The sequence below is a fragment of the Vanellus vanellus genome (genome assembly GCF_965231255.1).
Source record: "Vanellus vanellus genome assembly, chromosome: 3".
Taxonomy (NCBI): Eukaryota; Metazoa; Chordata; class Aves; order Charadriiformes; family Charadriidae; genus Vanellus; species Vanellus vanellus.
The window spans coordinates 87918514-87945034 of record NC_138907.1 but is presented as its reverse complement, the minus strand read 5'-3'; the positions used below and the strand labels follow the sequence as shown (position 1 = coordinate 87945034).

The window sequence follows — 26521 nt, the reverse complement described above, 5'->3', positions numbered from 1 at the left end:
AAACATCCTTTGTCACCTTCCCTGGGGTGGATGTTTGCCTCCATGTCACCATTATGGCTGGCGGTGATGGTTAGGGTGATGACCGTCTGAGGTGGTTAGTGTTTCCAAATCTGGCCCAAGCAAGAGTTTTCTTTCCTCCCCGTGCAGTCTTACGAAGTCCTACTCAACACCACACCCAAGCACCTAGCAATACGTGCCAAATTCCAAGGCTACTATCTGTGCAAATAATATGGTTTTTTTCTTGTCCAGCTCCTTGGAAAGTGTCTTGTCTCCCTGACAAATGGCTGAATAACTCTGCCTTTCCTGTTTTGTGGAATGGCAGCTGTCTGTCCTGAAACTCTAGGTGAAAAAAAGGAGCAGTATTTTTACTTGGAGGCTCCTGCAATTACAATCTGTGCACAGCACTGAATGTCTCCTCCCAACTGTACCTATAAAATGTGGTCATTATGCACCTTAATAAGAAAGGTTTAAAATTTCATGGTTGAAATAAATTTGGATCCTAGTAAAAATCCAGATAAAATGGAAAGAGCCAGGAGGCTAGAGAGTTTTACAGGTCTAATGTTCTGTCCCATTTCCCAAAATATATTTGTTCAAGTAATTCAAACTGTCATTACAATTAACTTGTCCTTTCATTTCCCTCTCCGAATTCCCTCTAAGCTAAACACACAATTTTCTTCTATAAATCTGCGTGACAAGTAGAGCAGTAAAATCTTTTATTTTTTTTTTTCACATCATTTATATGCATTTTCCACGGATTGAGTTGCCAAGCACTTTCCCAAGCTAATTTCTATGGTTGCAAGTGCACATAGCCACACTCGGAGACCCCCTAAAAGACTTGTGGGAGAAGTCCAGTTTGGCCAACTGGCCATAAGTCTTGTGCATTTTCTCAAAGGCAGGAAATCTTAAAAATGCCTCTTCAAATTATCTGCTAAGGGCTTTGCTGCCTGCTCTGGGAGCAGGCAATGCAGGGCTGTCCTGGTTCAAGGGTCTCCTTCCATGGGTGCAACGCAGGCTAGTGTCAAAAGTCACTGGCATGAGGCATTCAGAGAAAATTTTGTGGACAGCTGTGGGTGTAGATATTTCTTGTCTTCTTTCGAGGTCTCCCTATCTCAGGCACTAGCCCATAGCCAGCCTAAGCCTAACTCCCAGCAGAAGATAGCTTTTTCTTGCCCGAATCAAGGAGTACCACATGGTGGCGTGTGATGCCCAGGCACAAAGTGCTTGGGAAGGTTGGGTCCTCCGATCCTCACCTCCACAGTGGCTCTGCTCAGCCTGGGGTCGCCCCTGCACCGCAGTAAGAGCCAAATGCCAAGGGCAGCACCTTGCCCCCTGCTTGTGCACGATTTCCCTCCCCACCTTTCTCACTTCATCTGCAATGGTAATTCCTCTGACCAGGAAAGTAATGACTCCGATACATTATTTCAAATATCATTTTTGCAAAGGAATTAATCAGCTTAGTGTGAGACTGGATTACATTTTAATTTTAATAGTGCTGAAGTCTTGCTGTTTTTTAAATACATTTTCCTGTTCTTTAAATTTCAGCAGGGCAGGATCTCACTTAGTTAGACTGTACCTTGCTGTAATCTCTCCATTGTGGAAATCTGACAGACAATAGCCATTATTCAGTGGTCCCAGTATCAGCCTCGCCTGCGCGCATTTCATTTAGTCCCATTCTCTGCATTAAGGATAATAGCTGAGATTGGGCAGCCGGGACCTCAGAGGGGTTTTATCTTCCCTTGGTAAGTGTGGAGACAATCTTTTCAAAGGCACAAAGGAGGAATTAAATGACAGGTTCTCATTTGTAGACAAATGGAGATAGAGAAATATACCTGCCATTTAGGCTTCTGAAAATGTGCCTTTGAATGTAAATTATTAAAATTTCTTCGGTTGTGGGCTCCAGTTTTCACAAAAGGTCTCTGTAGCTTATAGCTGTAATTAAAGGCACGGTTTTCCCAAGGAGCTTTGCATACTTCCAAATACTTGCACACTTCCACTACATTTCTTCTACCTTTTGAGATGTTTTTTATTTAAAATCAATTACAAATAAGGTCTTTAGCCAAATCCTTTACCACTGGGCGTTAGCTCATAGGTAACAGATCTCCAACAGAATTAAAATCACATTTTAAAGTTCACACCATGAAATGGACTCTTTTCCACTCTTTCCATCTGTTATTTTATTACCAGGTTTGAATACAGCGAGCAGCACAGTGGACTGTACCCATTGTACAACCAGTTTAGCATCAGCCTTTCTTGCAAACTTCTCAACACTTCCTTTTTCAGAAGGAAAATGTGAGGGAATCCATAATTTGTATTTATGGAATAACTTGTACCACGTTTCTTGGCCCTTGCCTGCCAATAAAAGCCTTTGTTCAATTCAAAATAGTAAGTTTTCTGGGCATAATAAATGGTAATTTACATACAATATATTACAATTTCATGTATGTACATTATTTAACATCGGTACACATTCCAGCATCTTCCTTTATTATATGCTACCCACATACACGTTATACATATGTAGAGAGAGTTACTTTCTTTCAAAGACATGATTTGGTTAGAAGTAAGTAACAGGACAATGGAGCCAGATGCGGAATGAGCGGGGCTGACATTTTCTCTCTTTGTCGTTGGATCAGGTTACTTGGAGAAGGCATATTCATCAGTGGGCTTCATTTGCCTTATGAAAATCCCGTCCTTCGGTAGGTTAATTGTCCAGATGCTTAGTCCTTCACAGAATTGGACCCTATCCATCAAACAGAATTCAGAGCCTAGCTTCAGGCATTATTTCTCAAAATGTTGGTGGGATCTTGCAGCTAGAAGTTAGGCAGTGCTCATGAAGTGTCTTGTATCCCAGGGGAGATGAAAGGTGAAATACATTCTCAAGACCACACTTCAAATATTTGATTTCTTCTAGCTTCATGCCTAGCCACTCTTCTCTTAATAAGCACAAAAATACAATTCATACGCTGAAGGAGATGTCTTGGTTTTATTTGCATATATATTTTTCATCTATTGTTTTAATGAATAATGAGTGTAAGTAGTGCCCAAGATAGAGATTTTTTTTTTTTTCCCTTTAATGGAAAAACAGCCTCCTTGATGGTTTTATAAGCTGTGTAATCGTGTCTGGTAGAAACAGACGTCAATGTCTATCAGTTATGTACACATGCATATAAAATAACAGTTAGGTAGCCTCTCCAAAAGATGTTTATTAGCTACTATTTAAATTACAGGCAGCACTAGTGCAAAGATGATAAGATCTAACAGACTCTGTCACCACATAACTTCTAAGGGAAGAAGAGCTTTAATAAAAACAACTGGCAAAGTAAAGCACTAGGACTTCTTTTTTTTTTTTTTTTTCTGTGCCAGGAGGCATTATTCATTGTCAATGTTCACTTTTTGGCTGTTGGGCTACATTTATCTCTGGTTTAATATCATTATGATGTGGGGGAGTTATCTGGCTTAATATCATTGTAAGGCGGGGGAGATACCCGCTTTCTTCCAGCTGGAGTGATTTAGAGGACACATTTGAACCACTCACTGGTAGCTGAGACAAAATCCTTTGGATTCCCACTGGGTGACCTGCTCAGAAAACATAACCGTGCCCCACACACATGCTAATTAAGCAAGTTAAGCCCCTCAGCACCTCATGAGGTAGGTAAATGTTATTGCTCCCCACTTTCCAGACAGAGGAGATGAGGCACTGACAGGTTAAATGGCACGTGCCACGGGTAACATAGAAAGACTGGCAAAACGGGGGGTACGGGAACTGGCTTTCTCACTCCCCGCACTGGTGCCTTCGTGGCGCAGTTCTGCTGCCTTCCCCCAGCCAAGGTCCCTTCGCTGCACTGCCCTGCTGCCAGCCACGGCATTGGCTCCCTTTTCACACTCAAAACTGCTAATGCTGAAGAATGCACACTGTTATGTCCAGGCGTAGCCTCTCAAAAGATGAGTGGGCTATTTCTTTAATATTTTTTGCCTCTTTATTGCAGTGATGTCTGCCTGTCCATGTAAGAAGTATACAGGTTTCAGCTCCAAGAAGAGCTATGTGTGGTAAACGCACTGACCGGGTAGCCCAGGAGAGAAGTGGCAGGTTGGAATACAGGGCAATCCTCCCTTTCAGGCACTGCCCTCCCATGGCTCCCCTTCTCACCAGTGATTTCAGGGCTGTATTTTCTTAGTTGTATGACCACACGGAACCCTGGTAATGTCAGTTATTAGCATGGCTGATGAAAGCAGAACAGAGTTGTTATTTTTAGTTTCTCTTATAATTTTTCTTTCCAGTAAATCAGTGTGACTTAGCAATATTTGAGGCACAAGAAAAATTCTGGGTATTGTTGACAGCCTGGAGTTGACACCCCCCTGCCATCTTCTGCATCCCTTGAGACTTAAGACATAAGAATTGCTGCTACGCTAAGCAGAAAATTTCACATGCCAACAAATAGTTATGGTTTTATTAGTAATTTTGTTTGCTTTTTTCTTCATTCATGTGATTTAACTGAAGCTGCATGGCCCAACCCCAGTCAGATGTATAACTTAATCTTATCATTGAATCAGCTTCTAACCTCAATCCTGGGTCTTCACATTTCAGGCTCTGCCCACCCTACTGAGTTTCAGCTTGGTAACCAAATGTTTCATTGAGCATAATCTCCACCACAACCAAAAAGTCATGGTGTTTTGTAAAAATAAGAAGCACACCAACCTGGACACCGTTCTCTTGCTGCTATCATGTTTCTTCATTCAGGTTTTGCTGTCAGCATTGTTAGCAAAGGAAACGGAGGTATCACAGGATGAAAAATGAAATGCCAAGCACAGAAGCTTGTTACAATGCTCTCCAGCAGCTTCAAAAGACTTACATGGCCCTTGGAGCCAGAGGACAGGGTCTCATTGAATCCCACAGTATTATTCTTGGCCATTTTATCTCCAACATGCCTGTGTTTCTGCAGAGAGAGGATCTGGCAAATGCGTCTCCCTCTTGATCCAAAATATCTGAACAGAAAGACAATGTGTTGATTGGGAGAGGCACATTGGGTTATATAGTTTCTCTGTGGGCTGCATTTTCCTCACGGGGGTGAGGAAAATCCTTGAAGGCCACCAGTGCTGCCCTTAACACTGTTTTCTGCTTCTGGAGGGAGAAAGTGATAGTCCCAGAGGTGCTGCCCATTCACCATGTGCTGACTGTACTTGCTACGCACTGTCTTCCCTCTCATTTTAGAGGGCAGGTGCTACATATCACATGCTGTGCTCAAGTTATATGGAGAACGCATGCCTTAACCTCCCTGTTTTCGTTACTCATGTACCCTGGGACCCACCTTCTGTGAGTCTGTGGGCTTCTTTGCTCTGCTTCATCATCACTCCTTACTTCTAATCTAGAAAAAAATGACCAAACATATCACCCACACTCTGTAACCAACACTGTTGGTCCTGGCCAGTCAGCTGTCCTACCAGTATCGATGAAGGTCCTGTCCAGAGAAAGCAGAATTTGGACCCTAAAAGGAGATTGTGTTCATAAACCAATGGAAAGAAACATGATGTTCACACACCAAACAAAAATAAAAGAATTTGCTCAAACCCAGAGATTTTGAAAAGGAAAGGCCCCATTTAGTTCCCTTACAGCAGATGCACTGTCCAGACCCCTCCTTGCAAGTTGCATCTGTCTAATCCCTCAGGACAGCCTACATGAGCATTATGTCTGGTTGTCCACTGCACAGGAGGCACCACTAGCATAGCCGGCCCCAGGTGAACATACAGCACCTTTTGGGTGAGCGGTGAGCACATATTTTCAAGTATGAGAAACGACATGTGTCATAAAGCAAACAGGAGCTGGGGTGTGAGTTGGAAAGCAACCAGCACAGCAGGTTCCTCCATGATGCCTGTGCACGGAGTTGCCCACTGGAGGATGTGTCCTCCCCTTTACCCTCCAAAGAAGCAATAAAATAATCCATTTTCTGGCTTTGCATCCAGATTAGACTGAAAAAGAATCAACAAAAGAGAGTTTTGTAAATGCCTTCTGCTTCAGTCACTGCTGTACCAGCACACTTAGCTGAAGACAGACCAATATATCAAATTAAAAAATATATAGGTGCCTGGAAATATTAATCTTGAGTATTTATCAATTGCATGAGTGTTCTGGATGATGCGCAAGCCCACATGGCCCTTCAGGCCTCTCTTCCTTGATGAATTAGACTCATTGCTCATAGCTAAGTGCACAACCATCTTTTCTTGTTTTTCTTCCTCTGGGACCATCTGGTTTCTTGTATATTCTGCCAGGCTGTTGGCATCAGATTCGCTGTAGTTTCCATCCAGCATCATCGTTTTCGAATGAGGCATTCCACATGTACATGGAAACTAGGAACATAAACAAGAAATATAGCTGAACACTGGAAGAACATATTAGCAACAGAAATGATGCCTTTCTACTAACAGACAGCCTGTAAACAGTTGAGCTTGAAATTTTAGCTGAGATACTGTAAGTTTCTCTTTGAACAAAAAAGTCACTTGCTTTTTCTTGTGTTCCAAAAAGGGAAAGACATAGTTTACCTATGATGCTTGGACAAGCAGCTTCAGAAAAGATTAGAACAGTGCTTTAGCAGACATGAAAACTAACCAAAATGTTTCCTTAGCTAGCTCTGTTCAGCCTTGTTATCTTGAGATTCCTTATTTTGCAGTCTTTGTGTATATAAATATTCAAGGACAAGATACAGTTTTATTTGTGGAAATGGCTTATCCAGTACATGTTATGGAAAAAAAAGGCCAAGTTCTGGTTTCAGAGGTGCACATTTTCTTTGTAAATCTGATTTTAAACAAAGGAGAGGACCAGTTAAAAGTCTAATGTAAAATACCAGCTCTGTTGAAGTTGATATCCAAACTTGCATTGACTTCAGCAGCACCAGCATGCATCCCACAAGTCTAAGAAAACCAATGAATACAGGTAGAATTTTGAACAGTAAATACTTTCTTCTACTTTTTAAATTCTGCAGGTTTTCTGTCTCAGAAATACAGATTATATATCAGAGCAACTAAGATGATTAAGGGATTGGAGCATCTCCCTTATGAGGAAAGGCTGAGAGAGCTGGGACTCTTTAGCCTGGAGAAGAGAAGGCTGAGGGGAGACCTTATTATGGTGTACAAGTATCTAAAGGGTGGGTTGAAGGAGGATGGAGCCAGGCTCTTTTCAATGGTTCCCAGTGACAGGACGAGGGGCAATGGGCACAAGTTAGAACATAGGAAGTTCCGTTCAAATACACAGAAAAACTTCTTTACGGTGAGGGTGACAGAGCACTGGAACAGGCTGCCCAGGGAGGTTGTGGAGTCGCCTTCTCTGGAGATTTTCAAGACCCGCCTGGATGCAGTCCTGAGTAATGTGCTCTGGGCAATCCTGCTTTGGCAGGGGAGTTGGACTAGATGATCTCTAGAGGTCCCTTCCAACTCTGAAAATTCCGTGATTTGTATGTAATGAAAATGAACTCCAAAACCTCCTTTCTGCTAGGAGTTCCTGCCTCTGATTCCCCACAGACTGCTTTCCTTACCCAATAACACTTTGCCCCCAATTCTCTCCTCCACCAACTTTGATGTGTGGGTTTTCCAAGGACGTGTTTTCAAGGATAAGTTCAGTTAAAATAATTACGTGTGTATACACAGAAATGTATATATTCTGAATACTTAGATATAAAAATATATAAAATGTACATATACCTGAATATGTCATATTCAGGTTGCCACTGAAAAACTCTGCACTCAAAGCTTTTTCTTCAAATTATTTAACTAACAGGTCACATTGCTTACTGAAAACCTGAAAATCAATTTAGGAATTGTTTTCTGTGTTCTAGTCATAACCAAATGATTTGGTATCAGCAGATTGTGTGCAGACAAAAATGACAAATTTGTAGCCCATTTGCTTTACTTGTTAGACCCATCACTCCAGGAATTTTTTGGAGCACTCCATGGGTATAGCTGAACATCAGTTGGGTTTTAAGGCATATTTTATACTAATCAGGTGTATCAAAAAAAAAACAAAAACAAAACCCAACCACAAAAACAACCACCACCAAAAAAAACACAGGGAAGAATTACATCAAGCTTTTTATCATCAACTGATGACAGGTCCAGGAGATGGTGTGTGGGTGGAAGGGAAAGCAGATAATGTCAGTAAGCTAATTGCTGCAGGACCCAGCAGAGAAAGAAATTCTGCAGATTTACTCTGCAGTCCCCAGGTCAAATTACAGTTCTGTTGCTTCATGTACATGTGATGAAAGTCACCTCTATGGACAAGGGAGCCTAATGTACTAGAAACCCACCTGCAAGGAGTCTTAAATTACACCCGTCTTCACATAGGCACATACATGTAGAAATATGCTACACGATTTCACCCTGCAGCAATTTTAGCCTATGTCTACAGTAATAAGCCAAACAGCCTCCCTGGGCACGGGAACTCAGCTGACAATACCATTAGAGTGTCAGAAACTACTCTGGCCTGACTTTTGTCCAAGCCAACTGGCACCAAAAGTTCCCACATATGGTTCGAGAATTAGCATGAGCCATGGACCATTTGGCACAGGCAGTTCACAACAACTACTCTGATTTTGAGGATAAGAAAGTTTAGTTTTGGATAGTCTGTGTCCATCAGCCTTGGTCCCAGGCACATTTAATTTCTTAATGTAGACATAACATAGAGCTCTTTTCTGGGAAGCCTGATACAAGTGGTGTTCCTCAGGGGTCGGTACTGGGACCTGTGCTGTCTAACATCTTTGTTGGTCACATGGGTGTTGGGATTGAGTATACCCTCAGCAAGTTTGCCGACGACACCAAGCTGTGTGGAGCAGTCAACACACTGGAGGGGAGGGATGCCATCCAGAGGGACCTGGACAGGCTCGAGAGGTGGGCCTGTGCAAACCTCATGAAGTTCCACAAGGCCAAGTGCAAGGTCCTGCGCATGCACTGGGACAATTCCATGCACAAATAAAGGCTGGGCAGAGAATGGATTGAGAGCAGCCCTGAGGAGAAGGACTTGGGGGTGTTGATTGATGAGAAGCTCAACATGAGCTGGCAATGTATGCTTGCAGCCCAAGAAGGCCAACCACATCCTAGGCTGCATCAAAAGAAGCATGGCCAGCAAGTTGAGGGAGGTGATTCTGCCCCTCTACTCTGGTCTCATGAGACCCCACCTGGAGTAGGGCATCCAGCTCTGGAACCCGCAACATAAGAAGGACACGGACCTGTTGAAGTGGGTCCAGAGGAGGGCCATGAAGATGACAAGAGGGCTGGAGCACCTCTCCTATGAGAGTTGGGGTTGTTCAGCCTGGAGAAGAGAAGGCTCCAAGGAGATCTTATAGCAGCCTTCCAGTATCTGAAGGGGGCCTACAAGAAGGCTGGGGAGGGACTTTTTACAAGGGCATGGCATGATAGCACGAGGGGGAATGGTTTCAAACCGGAAGAGAGTGGATTTAGAATAGATATTAGGAAGAAATTTTTCACTATGAGGGTGGTGAGGCACTGGAACGAACTGCCCAGGGAAGTTGTGGATGCCCCATCCCTGGGAGTGTTCAAAGCCAGGTTGGATGGGGCTTTGAGCAACCTATTTAGTGGAAGGTGTCCCTGCCCATGGCAGGGGGCCTGGAACTAGATGATCTTTAAGGTTGCTTCCAACCTAAACCAGTCTGTGATTCTATGATTCTATGGTATTAAGATTCTTTAGGTCTTTCATAGGGGAGCAGCATTGACTGGCAAGGTGTACCTTTACAGTGAGAAATGTCTCTTCTGCTTCTTCAAGAGCATTCACCTATGTTTTGCCACAATCCTCTCAAGTAATGCTGCTTATTATCTCTGTTCCTATTACCACTGTTGAGGACTAATATTGTCACGTGCTGAAGACTGTATAGAATATTTTACCTTGTGTAGTAAAAAGGCATTTGCTGAATATAGAATCCAATGCACAAGGCTAGATAAAGGGCAGATTTGTGATATAAATAACAAACTATGCCACCACTGGGTGGGGGAAAACTTTCCTGAAAACTTAGCAGAACAGTAACAAACCCTCTCAATTTCATTTATTCCCTCTGATACAGAAGGAGAGTTCTCTTGCCATTAAAAACAAACAAACAAACAAACAAACAAACAAAGAGGATTACTCTAGACAGGTTGAACCTAGAAAGGACGATTTTTGTTATTTCCTGAGTACTGTCAAGATGCACTTTATACAAATGCTGTCGTCTTTGGACATGGGAAGCCTGAGCAGGGCTGGCTAAAAGGCCACAGACACACTCTGTGCATGCACAGAGCATCTCTGACTTGTGTTGCAGAGAATTGCTGGGCCCTAGAATGGGGGCATAGATAAATCAAGACACCCAGGATCTGTTCAAGTAGCTTTCCAGAGTCACACTATTTTTAAGAAGGCCTCGAAAAGAGGTAAAATTTTGTCACAAGGGTCTGTTGAATTTATTCCAATTGCTTTTTAAAATGTATGTAACTAAATTTTTGATGAGGTGTCAAATGGAAAGGTACTGGGCTGATAGATGGTCTATTCTGTACTTCAATGAAGTCATAGGAATTAGTGCAAGGGGAAGAGAAGGACATGCAATGCCGAGAGAGCAGTTCACAGAGGGAAACGTCATGGTCAAATGACATGAAAGATGATGTCTGCATTGGCATTTCTGAAAGGCTGATACAAATTTCTCCAGGAGTCAGAGGCAGCAGGTGACCAATGGTTACCTGTCAACTAATGTTGGGAGTTCCTAATGAGAAGAAAGAAACTGTAAAACATGGTGATGTTCTGGATGTGGGCGGACTGAAAAAATTTGGTCCCAAGCCTTAATATTGAAAAGGTGATGGTGTTTTGTTTAATGACAAAGAAGAAGGGATCACAGACCTGTAGGGTAATTCAGGCTGGAAGGGACCTCAGGAGCTCTCTAGTCCTATCTCCTGCTCACAGCAGGAATGGGGTGCTCAGGACTGTATCTGGTCAGGTCTTGAAAACCTCCAAGGATGCAGGGTAAGACCCTTCATAGCACATTAAACAGTACAAGCATAAACTTGGCTGACTGTTGTTTCTGTTTGGTAGTAGGGAACAACACTATTACATCCATTGAATCCAGTTTCCACAGTAAAGCTGACTGTAGAGGGGGGAAATGAATTTTCTCCAAATAACACCTTTAGCTTAAAAATATAGCAATTATGGCAGCCGCAGTGAAGTATCAGGTTTGATACTTTCCCCTCTTGTGATCCCCACACAGTCCCAGGTTGCAGACTTCCCCAGTTCAGATCACACTCTCCTCTTCTCTGATGTTTCTGCGAAGACACATGAGTCCATCTCCTGTTTTTCTGGTGTTAGCAATTCAGCCTGAGGTGGAGCAATCCAAACATATCTAATTATACCCACATGAATGTCAGAGTTTTCCCATTTATAGACACAAACCAGTCAATATAAAGACCAGATCAGCTGTAAGAAAAAAAAGGAATAAATGGATGAACAAAATGAAAGTTTTTCTCACCCTCTCCCGCAGTTTCCTCTCCTTCCGCTCTTGCACTGTAGTCAGGTAATTCACTGCTGCGTATTCCAGCACTGAGAGGAAGACAAACACAAAACTGACCCACAAGTAAATGTCCACTGCTTTGATGTAGGAAACACGAGGCATGGAAGCGTTCACCCCAGTGATGATCGTAGACATGGTCAGCACAGTGGTTATCCCTGGAAAGAACCAAGAGAAATAAATGTTATTAAATGATACGGCCCACAAGGCTTTTGCCTCAAGAAAAACAGAAATTATGCTCTACGTGATATTCTAAGAGATGTTAGAGATGAAATAAATTTGTGATAAGTATCCCTCCTGCCAATGCAGAACTGTTCCACTGTCTGTGCTTTTGTGCGCATGATGGGTTTAGTTTTGAGGAGCAACAGAGCAGTCATCATTTTGCTAGGAACAGCATCTAACTCTCTCCTTAACCTCTAGGCTTTTAGCACACCGCTTAGAGTCAGGTCTGCTAAGACCAGCGGTGACAAGGACTCCTGTTTCCTAGCTGTACCAATCTGTGTTACAGGCACTGCCAGAAAGCAATCTAGTGTTGACTTCTGGTCACAGCTAGAGAAGATTTGATCTGAATCACTGATCTTAAAAGGGACGTGCAATAATGATAAAAAGTTTTGCATGAAACCATGCAAAAGCAAAGCATTATGTTTTTACCTCTAGGAATATTTGTCTCCAGTTCAAGCTGTGTGAACCAAAAAGTTTTGAACAACAACCGTTGTATTATATATATAGACGTGTGCATGTGTGTTTATAAACTTATATGTATGCATTTATGTTTTTATACACATACATGTGTGTGAATATGCATATATAAAGACATATGTATGCATGTGTATATATATTATATTTAGACATATATAGATAAATTCCTGCAAAAGAATATATACTTTGGATCATCACAGAGAGAAAAATATTTACTAGTTCCCAAAGCCAGTTAAACAGAGAAAACAGAGCCAAAAAGCGTACATAGCTACTACAGCCATTTCAAAACAGTGACCACTGTAAACACTGCTACTGTTGTTCACTTTTCATCAGGATTTTTTTTTTTTTTAAATAATATCCACTGAACACATTTCTTTCAGTGGAGCAGGCTCCAGAATGCCTCTTCTCATGGGTTTGCTGCAGTGCATAGCTCTCTAAGCAAGACAAGCTTGTGGGCTAAAATATTGTTTTTATGCTTTTAGTATTGGAATCCTTACATATTAACATTCAGAGATTTTTTCTATTACATTTTTGCCTTCCTCTAAGCTATGCATGGAGTGATAAACAAATCAGCTCTCCTTAGAATCATAGAATCATTCAGGTTGGAAAAGACCTTTATGATCATCAAGTCCAACCATTAACCTAGTACTACCAAGTTCACCACTAAACCGCATCCCATTTTTATGCTCAGTTGAAAGAATTTCCTCCAGTCCTGATGTAGACAAAGCTCCTCCTGATGGGTGTTAGGTGTTCAGAGCAGCAAATTTGTGTGTGCAGGACATTCAAACAGCTCCTTCTTCACTTTCCCACTCCCTCAAATGAGAGACCTCCCTACCCCAGAAACGTTGGACCCTCAGTGAGGAGATACCCAGCCTCCAACTCAGCTCGGGGCTGGTGGCCTCTCATCCACAGCACTGCAGATGTAAGCGAAAAGCCACATTGCCTTCACTGCCCTGCTGTTGTCTGAGGCCTGATGTTACAGAGATGCCCTGGGTGTCCACAGGGGCACACCAGATGGAGGGACACCTAAGTCTGCAGGTGCCGCTAGGACTTGCTGCCTTTCTTTCCCAACTTTGTGAAGATGTACCACATTGGCACCCTCCAGGCAGCCTGGTGAAAGCCATCAACCACAGCATCAGTGCCAGCTGGTTGGGAAGACACATGCCTGAGCTGGGGCACCTGCTGTGACATGGCAGGATCCTGCTCATGAAAAGCACTTGTGAAAATTCTAACAGAGCCTTCAGCTCCCTGTAGGTGACTACACTTCTGTGAAACTCTGCCATCTCCGATGGCAATGCATGTCTCAGAACTTCAGGACTGGACAACAGGGAAAAATCTTGATTCATTTACTCATAATTACTGAAACCTCTCTTCTCTGCCCAATTTTATTTCTAAAACCAAAGCCCCTTCTGTCCTGAGGTAAGTACAGATCAGGAGGACTGCTTAGTGATGAAGGGCTTAAAACAAACTGCAAGTTTTACATTATATTAATCGTCAGATAAAACAAACATTTGCTTGCCCAGTATCTTTAACCATCAAAATGAACAGTTCCCTTTCCTGCCAAAACTTTCACGTTCAAAGATTTTTCATGCAATCATGGCTTGTTGCAGTTGCTCTCACCCAAAGAGACTCTGGCAGGAACTGCTCGTCGATCAATCCAGAAGGACACCCAGGACAACATAACCATGAGGGTAGCAGGGAAGTAGGTTTGGAGCAAGAAGAAGAAGATGTGTCGGCGTAAAGTGAAATTTATGTAGAGGCGATTGTACCAACCTTTGAGAGAGGAGGAAAGCCAGAATTAGTGAGAAAAGCCTGGATGGTAGGCACAGAGAGACAACATCTTTCTTTTGGGTTTGGGTTGTTGTTGTTTTTTTTTTATTTCTAAAGGGTAGTGAAAAGAGAAACTGATCTTTCAAAACATGTATTTTCCAGACCATGGAGACTACATTTCAGTGACATATAATCCCAAGAGTTCTCTCACAAGTAGTTAATACAGCATTAGCTTTAGCAATAGCATTAAATCAGAAAAGATCATACCCGTGCTACTGTAGAAAGCCAGTCTCGATGTAGTGTGGAATTTTTGTATCAAAAACTGAGACAAAGAAATCTTTTCATCAGTTTTCAGAGATTCATTCCCATTTTTCCAATATAGCATCAGATCTTCATCGGTGTAAGCATCTTAGCGAAAGAAGAAACACGATGTGATGTGACTTGAACTTGGAGGGGAAGCAAAAGTTAATAGATCCAGACAAAATTAACAAACACAAATGTGATGTAATGCCACAAATAAGATTGCTAACAATAGTGAGTTGAAAAGATCTTGCCGTATGACATACCATGACAACAACAACAGCAAAAATCCAGGTCGATTCAGGGAAACACACCCTCTTTTTACTCCACACTGATGAAATGACAGCTAGAACAGTACTCTTTTGAGCATCACTTATCAAAAATCATAGACAAGTAATTGCTAACTGATAAGAATAACTCAGGAAATACTCGTGGGTAAAATGACTGAATTCAGAGGAAGGAGGAAACACAGAGACCTCAAACTGTCTTAGAATGATAGAAGCAAAAGTGACAAGTGTGATTTGAAGCAGAAATCTAGAAATATTTGAAGACAGTAAATGAAAAACTTAAAGAATTAATTAGCACACTAGGTAGCAGGAATGGGGAATGAAAAAAGGGTTATCAAGATGGCCATGGGACTGGAGCACATGGCATACGATGAGAAGCTGAGGAAGCTGGGTTTGTTCAGCTGGAAGAAGAGCAGTCTGTGATGGGGTTCAACTGCTGCCCTGCTGGGGGTCATACAGAAGATGGAGACAGGCTTTTCTCAGGCTTTTCTCTGAGATGTAGAGTGAAAGGACAAGAGGAAAGGGATGCAAGCTGTAGCAAGGGATTTTTTTTCCAAGCAAGTAACAGGGAACCTTTTTCAGGATGAGGGCTGTCAAACATTTCAACGGGTTGCACAGAAAAGTTGTGGAGCTGCCATTATCTTGGAGCTGTTCAAAACCCAACTGGACACAGCCCTGAACGACACAATCTAAAGCTCCCTATTCTGAGCAGGGTGTTGGAGCAGCTGACCTCAAGACCAACCTAAAACTCTCCTCCCAATCTAAATTACCCTATGATTCTGTTGTTTGTAGAGGAAAATTTCAGTTAAATAGCTGGGAGGACTTCAAAACAATTAGATGTTAGTCTTGGCACACTCTAGAGAAAGTTGACAGAACAGCCATGAAAATCTTACTGATGCAATCAATTTCTCTGCAGAGTAACTCCTTCCCAAAGAAGCTGAGCCCAAGTCACAGTGTTTGCAGGATCAGGATTATATCATACATAAGCCACATTGGTGATGAAATTTAGAGAAAATTAATGATCATTATACTGAGCTTTTTATTGTGACACTTGAAAGTACCACCTTTCTGTCAGAAGCAATGAGCAGAGCAAAACTTCTCCCCCAGATTTTTCATCAGCAAGCTACTGAGAACTAGTATACGTTGAATATTTCTGTCGGTGGTTTTTTTTTGAAAATGCCATCTACTAAAATTCATACAAGGATGCTTTCCTTGCAAATTCCCCTGTCTTGCAGCATAAGGGCTAGATATACAACACAGTAAGTCAATAGAAAGACTCCCAGTAACTTTGGTGAAATTTTTTTCGGGCTTTAAAATAGACCGTAATCTGAAATGTGTCTAGTCTATGTGTGTGCAGCCAGGCATGGAGCATGTCTAGCTAGAAACATAGACACAACGTACAGCTTTCCAGCTCCAGAGAACACGTCTGGGAGTCCAGGGGGAAGCGGCTGAAGTCCATGTTACACATTGCTGTCACTGTGACCCTAGAAGTTGAGAATGAGAAAAGTTGGTTTCTATGAGGAGCAATGAAGGGAGAACATTAACACAGATAAATCATTCTGCAACTTTAAAGCCAGCAATTATACATAATGTTAGCATAAAATCCCCAGGAAAATGCCTACCAATTCTCCAAGTCCAAGTGAGATGGATACACAGACACTCCAAAGGAAGCTATAATTTCAATACCTATTAGGGAACTAAAGTTCTATCTTGGATATTGCAGTAATACTAGTGTCTGTACGGATACTTCCACTGTGGTTTATATCCAACCATTTCCCTACAAGAAAATGACATAAGATAACTTCACCATTTACATTTGAAGATTTCCTTATGTCCAGTTTGATTAAGGTTTCTTCATTTTCCCCATTGCTCAGTTCCCTCCACAGTCACCCCAACCATGACCCAAGCCTGAGGAACATGACCAACCTTATTACAAGCCACAAAATTCCTCCAGTATATACATTATTTAGGCGAAAGCAGTTTCTTGCAGTCCTCGATCAAATTCTTTTAATCTGGGGGGTGGTTTTCTGGGACAGGGGGTGTAAAATGGGTGCAGCTGTTTGTCAACAAGTGAGATTTGCCTCTCTTAAGTTCATGTCTTAGCTAAAGAGCTGCAGCAATCACAGCTCCTGGTTTTAAACGAGTCCAGTTTTGCACATTACATAACAAGTCTTCCAGTGGGTGACTGAACTTTTCTCTTGTGGACAAATTTGCCGTGGAGCTCCTGATTTAGTAGGGGTAAATCAGCTGTGAGTCATCATTTCAGAGGCCGACTTACGTTGGCCGTGACCATTTTCTAGATTCGTTGCAGATGTTGGTAAAGAATTTTTCTTCTGTTCAAGGGATTGTGATTCAAATCCTACTCTGACCTACACACTCATTGCCCCTGAAAAGCACATGCTGTTCATTTTGACTAGAAAACTAGAGCAGAATTTTGCCATATGAGCTAAACTTAAAGAAACTTTTGGGGGATATGGTCCAGAAGGCGTATTGTAGCAATGACCTCCCATAGTTGTGTGTAACATTTAAACATTGCATAACTCAGTCTCATTACAATGTGTAGTTGTAGTGTAACATTTAAACATTGCATAACTCAGTCTCATTACAATGTGCTATTTTCTTTCCTTGAGGTCACTTAAACGGTGGCACAACCTGTGGTCATTAACAATTTGTTAGTTGGGGGCAGCACAGAAACTCAGCTCAGCAATAAGATATTCCTCAACCAAAGCCCAGTGCCTATCCCATGCAGATATCTCAAGACATCTTGACATGTTGTGGAGGACATTTCCAGCACCACTGGACACCCACGCTCGGGCAGCCAGATCACATTCTGAGTGTCCTAAACACCACCAGGCCCCAATATCATGCAGATTCTTGTTGTCCTTGGATTTTATGAATCAAATTATCCATTTAACTCTTGTGCAGTCAGCTGCGGGTACTCACATCCTTCTCTCTCATGGGGTAACATTAGGAAGTCACATCACCTCCTCAACAGCTGACAGAAAACTTTGAAAGTAAAAACTCTGCATGTGGGCAAATGAGGAGACCTGAGCAGTGCTAATGTTTTCCATTAAAAATACTTGTTCCTTCATTTTGGCTGTTGAGCACTGGTAACTAGTGGCATGATGCTGGCTTCAGCGCATGAGAACGCTGGGATGTAAGCAATGGAAACTGATATTAAATTACAATCTGTAGAGAAGGTGCCTACCTTTCTCCTCCTCTTCTCCCCTTGATGCTGACCCAAGCTTACATCTAACCTCCTTCTTCATTTTTCTTTCTCTTTCTTGTCTCTCCTGTTGCATGGCACCTTCCTCCTCATGCAGTTCTCATAAAACAGACAGTGCCTTTAGGTGCTCAGTTAAGGTGTGAGTAATCAGACCTTTCATGCAATAAATGGATATATTAAATGCGTTCAGAATAGGGAAAGTGTTCCTAAGTGTTTGGTCAAGAAGGGATTTTCATCATTAAGACGACACAAAATGAAGCGGCCACATGGTGCATACTCTCTTTGTTACACACACACATGTTTCTTTGTGATTTTAATAATTTGTCCTGGGTTTTTTAAACAAATTCAGTAGAATTATATTTGGACTATGAAACCAGTGAACTTTAGACCCCCCAGCTTCAGTGGGATACTGTCCTACTTGGAACATCGCCCACTACGCTCATTCTTCAAAGAGAAATAGCCTCATGAATCAAACTTTATAAAAAAACCTTTCCTTGTTTTTGAAAATTATTTTACCGTAGCTGAGGTGAATAAGTTCCAGAAAGAGCCTAGAACAGAAATCTTTGTGTTACAAAACATTCAAAGGTCACTGTGCACTGAGAGCATGTTTTCTGTCCTGGGGAAATGTTCTTCTGTCTGAGCTCTCAAGTTTTTCTCCTCTGGTCGTGTATTTTTCTCTGCATCTCTTTTGGCGTTCTTCTGAAGGAAATGAAATCTGCTGGAATGCCCATGTGAGCAGCCATAAAGGTGGTCTGCTTACAAGGGGAAAATCACTGAGCAAAAGAAAATATCTGCTGAAAAATACTGAGAGAGAAAGGCCTGCCAGCCTGGGAACCTGCAGCATCCTTGAGAAGCGCAGCCAAACTCTTTGAAGTGAAGCTGTGTACCTAGAAACCTGAGACATCCCAAGGTACCATCGATAAGTGCAAAACCAAGAGACTGTAATAGCAACTTACTGTCTGAAAAAGTGGAAAACAGCCTGGAAAATAAAAATTGGTCTGAAAGAACAAAAAACACCATCATCTATTACCCGTTCCAGGTGAAAACCAGAAATGAACAGTACCTAATGCCTTCTTGAAGTGGTGGTGTCCTATACCCTCTTATGTGTCTGTAATTAATGAGAACTTAATTTTTAGCCAAAATGGAACCTCTCTCTCTGAGAACTTCCCATGCTGCATGTACTTTTCCAGTCCTAAACAGGCTGAATTTGCTGCATGAACTTTCTGCTAGCTTGTGGACTCTCACTGAGGACACCCGGCTGCCTCCAGACTCAGTGATGCGGACCATCTCTGAAGTGAGGCTCTGTCTATTGTCTCATTGGTCCCTCTCTTGGCCCACTTTTGGGGTTGTTTTGGTTTGTCCTACCACCTGTGGCATGATGCGGTTCACCTGATGACACTATCATCTCTTATGTCCTGGTTTGAGGTAAAACAGAACCAATTTTGTTCAGTAACTTCGCTTCTTAGCTGGGCCTCTTCTCACTACTGAAATTAACTGCATATTGTGCAGACAGTGTTCGCTCTCTCAGAGTGATAAGACCAATTGTTTATAGCTGATGCCCAGGCATGGTGTGCAGAGAGGCTCCTGCTTATACTTATTGCCATAACAGCCAAGGCCAACCAACTTTGTTAGTTGCCACGTTGGAGGGTTGGAAGCGGAAAAGCATAGAGGGGTCCCACCTGCAGGGAGGACCGGACAGGACAGATGACCCAAAACTGACCAATGGGGTATTCCATCCCATCTGCCTCATGCTCAGTATAAAAACTAAGGCATCAAAGGGTCAGCGCTCTTCCTTCAATGGCCGATGTCTGAGGAGGATTCTGTTCATCTGCCTGTGATCCTGATCCGGAATCCAGATCCGGAATCCAGTTCCTGTCCATCACTGAGTCCAGCCTGGGACTGCCCCAGTGCCAGCTGGTGAAGTGATTGTCATCTCGGGAGCTTGATACTGTTTTGTATATATTTTTCATTATTTCTTTTTATTTTATTATTAATATTTCATTAAAGTAGTTTAGTTCCTTCTAAACTCATAGGTCTCTTTTTCCTCCTCTGCCTCTCTCTTTGAAGAGGGGTAGAGGGGAGCATCTGTCGGTCCCATCTGGGGTCCCTCAGGTCCCCAGTAGCCGATTTGGCCTAAACCATGACAGCTTAATACCAGTATTATATATCTATATAAGCAATCTATCATAAGTATATCTGCTGTTATGTTGTTTATGAGTTGCTCCACTAATGATAAATTTGTAGTAACATGTAATAATATATACCTACTTGGTTATTGCAGTTATTGGCTGTCACTATATGATTTATTGATGCTAAATTGTTGATCGCTGATAGCAATTTGCACATATATTCACATTATTAATGATAGGTGTACTGGCTAGTGGTGATTTTGTGGTAGCTTACTTCTTGCTAGTGGTGATTTTTGCAGTATTTTTGGAATCTGTAATAAGGTAGAGAAGTTTAGAGAATAAAGCCTCCATGTCCTTGTGTATTACAGAATCCTGCAAACCCACAGTCACAATCTCTGTACACCCGCAGGCTGGGTAACCCTTTCGGTCATGACAGACATGCCTCAGGATTCTTCCAGCCAACAAACCTGCTAGAAAATCAGGGACTACAGGGTGTCTTTAATGCTGCCATTTCAGCTTCAATAAACTAAACTGAAACCTTTACAGCAACATTAAAATGACAAAAGAAAAAAAAAAAGTTTTTCTAGACAAACAGGAAGCAAAATAGGATAATTATAGAGGTCACCATCTGGTACATCAGCAGCTTCCAGTTTAATCACACACTGACCCCGTAATGAACATTCCCGCTCAACTAAGCCCTCCTCTGACTGCAAAGAATTAGGGGAATATTTCCCCCCAGGAGAAGATTATCCTGTTACTGCCCACAGCATGATTTCTTGCAGCTTCCTGTAAAGCATCTTGTACTGGACATGCTGGAAACAGGGCTCTGTTTCAGTGGTGAGAGTAGGAGGGTTGGCAGTAGTAGTCCAAAGCCACACTGGGAGCAACATTGACAATGAAGCCCTGGGGGGTGTTTAGGAGCAGCGCCGTTACCTCATGCTGTAGAGTACATGACCATCGGGGAACACTCGCAGCATGATGTTGTCCGTGGTGGTGTCGTGAATGAAGGACCTTTTGGAGTGCACAAAGAAGACATCAGGGACCCAGATCTTCTTCACCAGCCTGCCATCGAAGGTCATGCTCTTGTTGGTGGTGCTGGGAAATGAGAGACGCTCATCCCTCCAGTAGTGCCTTAAGTACAGAGTCATGGTGAAATCCTTCACAAAAAAGGAAGAGATCCAGAGAGAGGTCTGTCAGTGATGCTTTCTACACCTAGGAAACACCAGACAGAAAACTCATTCCTACCAGGCCAATGAAATCTCTCCCCTCGCAACTCCCGTTTCTTCCCTAGACCAGTGCTCTTCGTGAACAGATTTTCCTGACAAAATAATTTCAGCCAAAATAAAACATAAAACCCCAATCAATGTATTACAGTACTCAGTAATGTTCAGCCCTAAAAGGGATATAAATATGCCCCAACACAAGCACTGCCCTGCAGAAATGATTCTTCAATCCTGTCAAAATTATCTTGAAGGGCTGTGGTATATATAACATGTTCAAGAGGAAAAACTTTCAGAATTAGCTTAATGGTCAGGCTAAAAACAAAGCAATTTATCTGCAAAAGAACTAAATTGTTGCACACAACAACCAAGTGAGAAAACTGTTCTTCCTACTGTACAAGTGTATAAATAAAGCTCTCTTTTAAGTTCATTGAGAGGGCAGGAGCTTCAGTCACACAAAGGAAAACAGATGTTTGTTGATCCCAACCTGGCAGCTGCTGCTTTCAGAGTTGAATCTACTCTCCTGTGCTGAGAGATCAAATACACTTGTTTTCTTCATATTCCCAATTAAGCCAGTGGTTACGGGAACTGCAGCTGCCAAGCCCAGGCAGGCAGGAACACAGGCTGGGATCTCTTCCTAACCTCTCGGCAACTGCTTCCTAAAACCACTACCACAACCTCATTTTGCTTTGCCAATGATAAACCATTGGTTAACTCAACTCTCCATTTCAAAGGGCAGCTCTGGCAACAGTCTCATATGGCCAATAGGTTTTTCATGAATTTGTCAAAGAAGCCTCCAGTGCCAGCCCTCGCCTTGCTGCCCTGCATGAGGCAGACCTGGCTGGACACCTCCCTCTCTGGCCATGGCAGAGACCTGCCAGAGGGACACTTGTCCTCACCCACCTGCAGGTCGCCACCTTGGCAGACTGGTCCCAGCCTCCGTTCCTGCTCCCCCCAGGGATTCTGCCAGCTCCTGTTCCCTACTGGCCACTGGCCACCTTCCCTTTCCAGCTACAGTCCCAAAGAAACTCTTCCAGCAACTGATGCTACCAACAGGGCTTAGGTTGCAACCTGGCTGGAGAAGCCAACCTCAGGGGCTGGATGAGGAAAGCACATCACCTTGATCAGAGCTGGGAAAAAGAAAAACAAGGAAGAGGCATAACTGGTGATTTCTTAGGAGGCAGCGCCATTCACACCAGAAGGAAAAAAAGGGATAAAAAATGAGCCTGGCTATTCAGGGTGACCAGCCCTGACCAGCCCTCCAGCCATGATGCGAGAGGAGGGCCAGGCAGCCTGAGGCCGCAGTTGCAGAATGCCTCTGGGTAGCTCCATCATAGAATCATAGAATCATAGAATCAGTGAGGTTGGAAGGGACCTTTAAGATCATCAAGTCCAACCATTAACCTACCCTGATAAAAACACCACCACTTCTAAACCATGTCCCTAAGCACCTCATCTACCCTTTTCTTAAACACCTCCAGGGATGGTGAATCCACCACCTCTCTGGGCAGCTTATTCCAATGTTTAATAACCTTTTCAGGGAAAAAATGCTTCCTAATATCCAATCTAAACCTGCCCTGACATAACTTGAACCCGTTTCCTCTTGTCCTATCACTTGTCACCAGGGAGAAGAGGTCAGCTCCCATCTCTCTACAACCTCCTTTCAGGTAGTTGTAGAGGGTGATAAGGTCTCCCCTCAGCCTCCTCTTCTCCAGGCTAAACAACCCCAGATCCCTCAGTCGTTCCTCATAAAGTTTGTCCTCCAGACCCTTCACCAGCTTTGTAGCCCTTCTCTGGACACGCTCCAACACCTCAATGTCCTTCTTGTAGTGAGGGGCCCAAAACTGAACACAGTACTCGAGGTGAGGCCTCACCAGTGCCGAGTACAGGGGGATGATTACTTCCCTAGTCCGGCTCACCACACTATTCCTGATGCAGGCCAGGATGGTGTTGGCCTTCTTGGCTGCCTGGGCACACTGCTGGCTCATGCTCAGCTGGCTGTCCACCAACACCCCCAGGTCCTTTTCTGCCAGGCAGCTTTCAAGCCACTCCGCCCCCAGTCTGTAGCGCTGCATGGGGTTGTTGTGACCCAAGTGCAGGACCCAACACTTGGGACCACAGGGCAACTGGGACGGATGTGTCATCAGCCAGGCACCCCCAGCATGACTTACAGCCACCACAGGGGGGCACAGAGACTGCCGGTGGGGACAGCTTGGGAAGGGCCGCACCTTTCCCCACCTCACCAAGCAGGTGCCCTCTCCTCTCTCACCTTCAGCACCCTTCTTCCTCCAAAAAGGGCTCCAATGGCCAATACACAGGCACCAAGTGCTGCCAACATCAAGCCCGAGTGGCAGCTGAAGACAGCTTCTAAGTACAAAAACCTAATTATGGATGTTTTCTCACGGCGTGAGTCAAATGAGGTGGTTTGCAATCACTGACAACTTGTTCCTTTCTCACCAGCACATGCACTAGTTACAAACCAAGAAAAGGCGTTTATTTCACCATTGATGAGTAGGAAAATCCCTTAGGAAAAAAGTTTTATGAGTGAGAGAACAATAGTACCCGCTGGAGGCACAGCGAAGGAGCATAGACAAGTGGTTCACTTCTGGCAGCACATTTCACATTTGTGCCACGCTCCGGGCAGCCTTGAGAGCATCCCCCACCCGTGCACACAGAAGCAGCCGTCTCCAGTCCGGTGCTCCTTTGGGGTACCAGATGCCTGTTCAAGCAGCGGTAGGCAAAGGCTTCCCGACCAAGGATACCCATTTCCAAGGCCACTAATCCTTCAGAGCAGTTTGAAAGAAGTCCTGCCTGCAGCTCTGCCCTGCCTGCCGCTCTGCCCTGCCTGCAGCGGGGAGCCCAGGAGGGCAGCCTGGTGCAGGCACAGCCAGCCTGGCTCCCCTGGCCGTGCTTACTGCCCGCTCTCCTCTCCGCCAACACCCACGCTGAGACAAAATGCTGGAAAACCAAACCAGCGTAACCCAGACGGAACTGGAAGACCATCCTTCCACCCCAAACACAAATCAGCAACTGCTGTGGAAAGTACTTGTCCTGTGCTGGGAAAATAGGACTGTGGAGCTGTCTACAGCGAAGGGAGAGACAGCTGATGGGCAAGATTTTTCTTGAAATCAAATGCTCCTGACAGAAAGCATTGCAAGTTATCCACTTGGACTAATTAGGTCTTTTTGCTGCTGCGACATTATCTTGATATATTAGAACCACAAGTCTCCCCGCAACAGCCATTTCCTGTGCTGAAAGTTCCCACGTGCTTCATTGCACACATCCCCCCAAACCCTCTCTTTTGATACCCAGGGAGGCAAGCTCCCTTCTTTTAATGAATATGTAATTGCACCAGAATAAAAGCCGATTGCCCTAATTGGCCTAAAACTCTTCCTTTAAGTCTTCATGTTTTGCCTAGATCAGAAAAGGTGCCCAAAAACAGGGAAAAAAGGGCAGAAGGAGGAAGGAATCAAGAATCCCTCTTCTCCTCTATGTTCCCCTTTCCACTTCTCTTTCTAGTGTTCTTATTCCATTTCATATAGTTAAAAAACAAAACAAAACAAAACAAAAATAACACAAAACAAACCAGAAAAACAAACAAGAAAATGCTTGTGAACACGCTTTCGCTGGGAACACCTTGAAACCTGTTGAGGGTTAACGACGGCCTGTATTTCTTCCTGTTTTTTAATCAATGAAAAAATAAAGATACTAAATCACAATTGAACGCGGTGCAAATTTCCTGAACAGCATCATCAGTGACCGAAAGATTATTCCCACGCACCACTTTGGCAGGGGCAGTTCAGGCTCCCCCCGGCCGCTCCCACTCATGCACCTCAGTGAGGTTACTCCCAGTGGTGGTAAAGAAGCAGCAGTCACTCCTTCTCATTTACGTTGCCAACTTAATTTTCTAATCTGCCTCCCGGAATCAAGCTTTTAAAACAAATGGACTCAACGGTTCCCTAAAGAAGAAAACTCTTGCAGTAAGCACGGCTTATGTGAACTTCACCATATACCTTCAAACCTTTCTTAGCAGCTGTTTATGTTTTTGGTTGTGATAGATCTTTCATAGCACTGATTATTCTCCCATTTAAGGTCCCCTTTTCCTTCATACTTTTAATCTTTATCTGAAGATACAGAGATAAGCCTTTGATCACCTGGTTTTGTCAAGTCTCTAGTTCTGAGTATCAGCTTCTTTGAATTTCCCAAATTACTTTCATCTGACGAATCATTTGAAATCCATAGGTTTCAAGTGGGAGGGACTTTTTATGACTAGGAATAATTGAGGCTTAAAAGAGGATTACATACCATGTCAACTTCAGAAATACTGTCCAAGCTTTCAACTTGCACATCCACCCCAACAGGAATTGCAGGGCCTGTAGGAGAATGAGATTTAGATATGTAAATAACTGTTCTTTTATATCATCTGCATCTAACTAGCACTATAAGGTAGCATGCAAAACATTTCTGAGCTTATGTTATACTTTTCTGTCCATGATTCTTCACGAGGGGGCTGGTGGAATAGTCTGTGAATGACCATGTAAGGCCCCTTTTGAAACACTGAATTATCTTCCTCTTGGCATATACTGCAATGTTGACACTGCCCAGCTAATCCAGAGCTTGGATGAAACATTTGCATATGTTTTTAAAAGCTGAGCCATCCCATCATGAATTTTAGGCCTTTATGAACAAATTTGGCCCCAAGAACAGGTGACCGAGAAGAAGAAACTGCAAGCAATGAAGCCTTCCTTATGGGTTTCTCATTTCTTATCAATAAGACAAGCTGCATTAAACTCTCAAGAGCCCATCACCATTTTCATTCATATGACTCATGGATGATGTTACTAGTTTTCCACAGTAGTTTTAAAATTAACAACGAGAGAATTCACAAAGAATAAATAAGCAAAACACGTTCCGTAAGAAATGCATACTCTTCTATTACTAGAAACCCTGTATCAAAATTTCACTGTAGACTGCTGCTTGTTAATGATCAGGACCTCCTCAGGCTATTCAAGTTCCACATAGTGTGTCCTCACGCAGCTTTTTTCCCTTTTCCAGTGCACTGATGAGGTAAGTGCCTACAGAGATGTGCACACCAAGCACGACCCACCAAGACAGGCCAGCAGGAAATGCTGAGGAACAGTCTAGGTGGATCCACTGTTACCTTGAGTATTAGCTCAATGTCTGGCAGTGGATGCCACAGGGCTCATGCCAATGTGCGTATCTAGAGGATATCTCCAGCCCGGGCACCGTCAGTGAGAGACTGTGGCGAAGGAAGCAGTAGCTCTGCAGACATGTCTGGGACTTGCCCAGCAGAAATTAATTTTCTGAGCACCATAGTGGCCTTCATGAAGGTTTACAAAGATTTTTAGCA

At 43.2% G+C, this 26521-nt stretch overlaps 1 protein-coding gene across 1 annotated transcript in view; it reads right to left on the bottom strand.

Annotated features, from left to right (window-relative positions):
- Window positions 1-6033: 6033 nt before the first annotated feature.
- The window catches only part of GABRR2 (gamma-aminobutyric acid type A receptor subunit rho2), a gene marked incomplete at both ends in the record, with an annotated part of 42642 nt that continues 22154 nt past the window's right edge, over window positions 6034-26521 (bottom strand). Inside the window, 7 exons of the mRNA XM_082481753.1 lie at window positions 6034-6342; window positions 11481-11677; window positions 13839-13991; window positions 14256-14396; window positions 15977-16059; window positions 20864-21087; window positions 25456-25523. Of these exons, the coding sequence (XP_082337879.1) occupies window positions 6034-6342; window positions 11481-11677; window positions 13839-13991; window positions 14256-14396; window positions 15977-16059; window positions 20864-21087; window positions 25456-25523 (1175 nt within the window). The remainder of the gene's footprint in view (window positions 6343-11480; window positions 11678-13838; window positions 13992-14255; window positions 14397-15976; window positions 16060-20863; window positions 21088-25455; window positions 25524-26521) is intronic.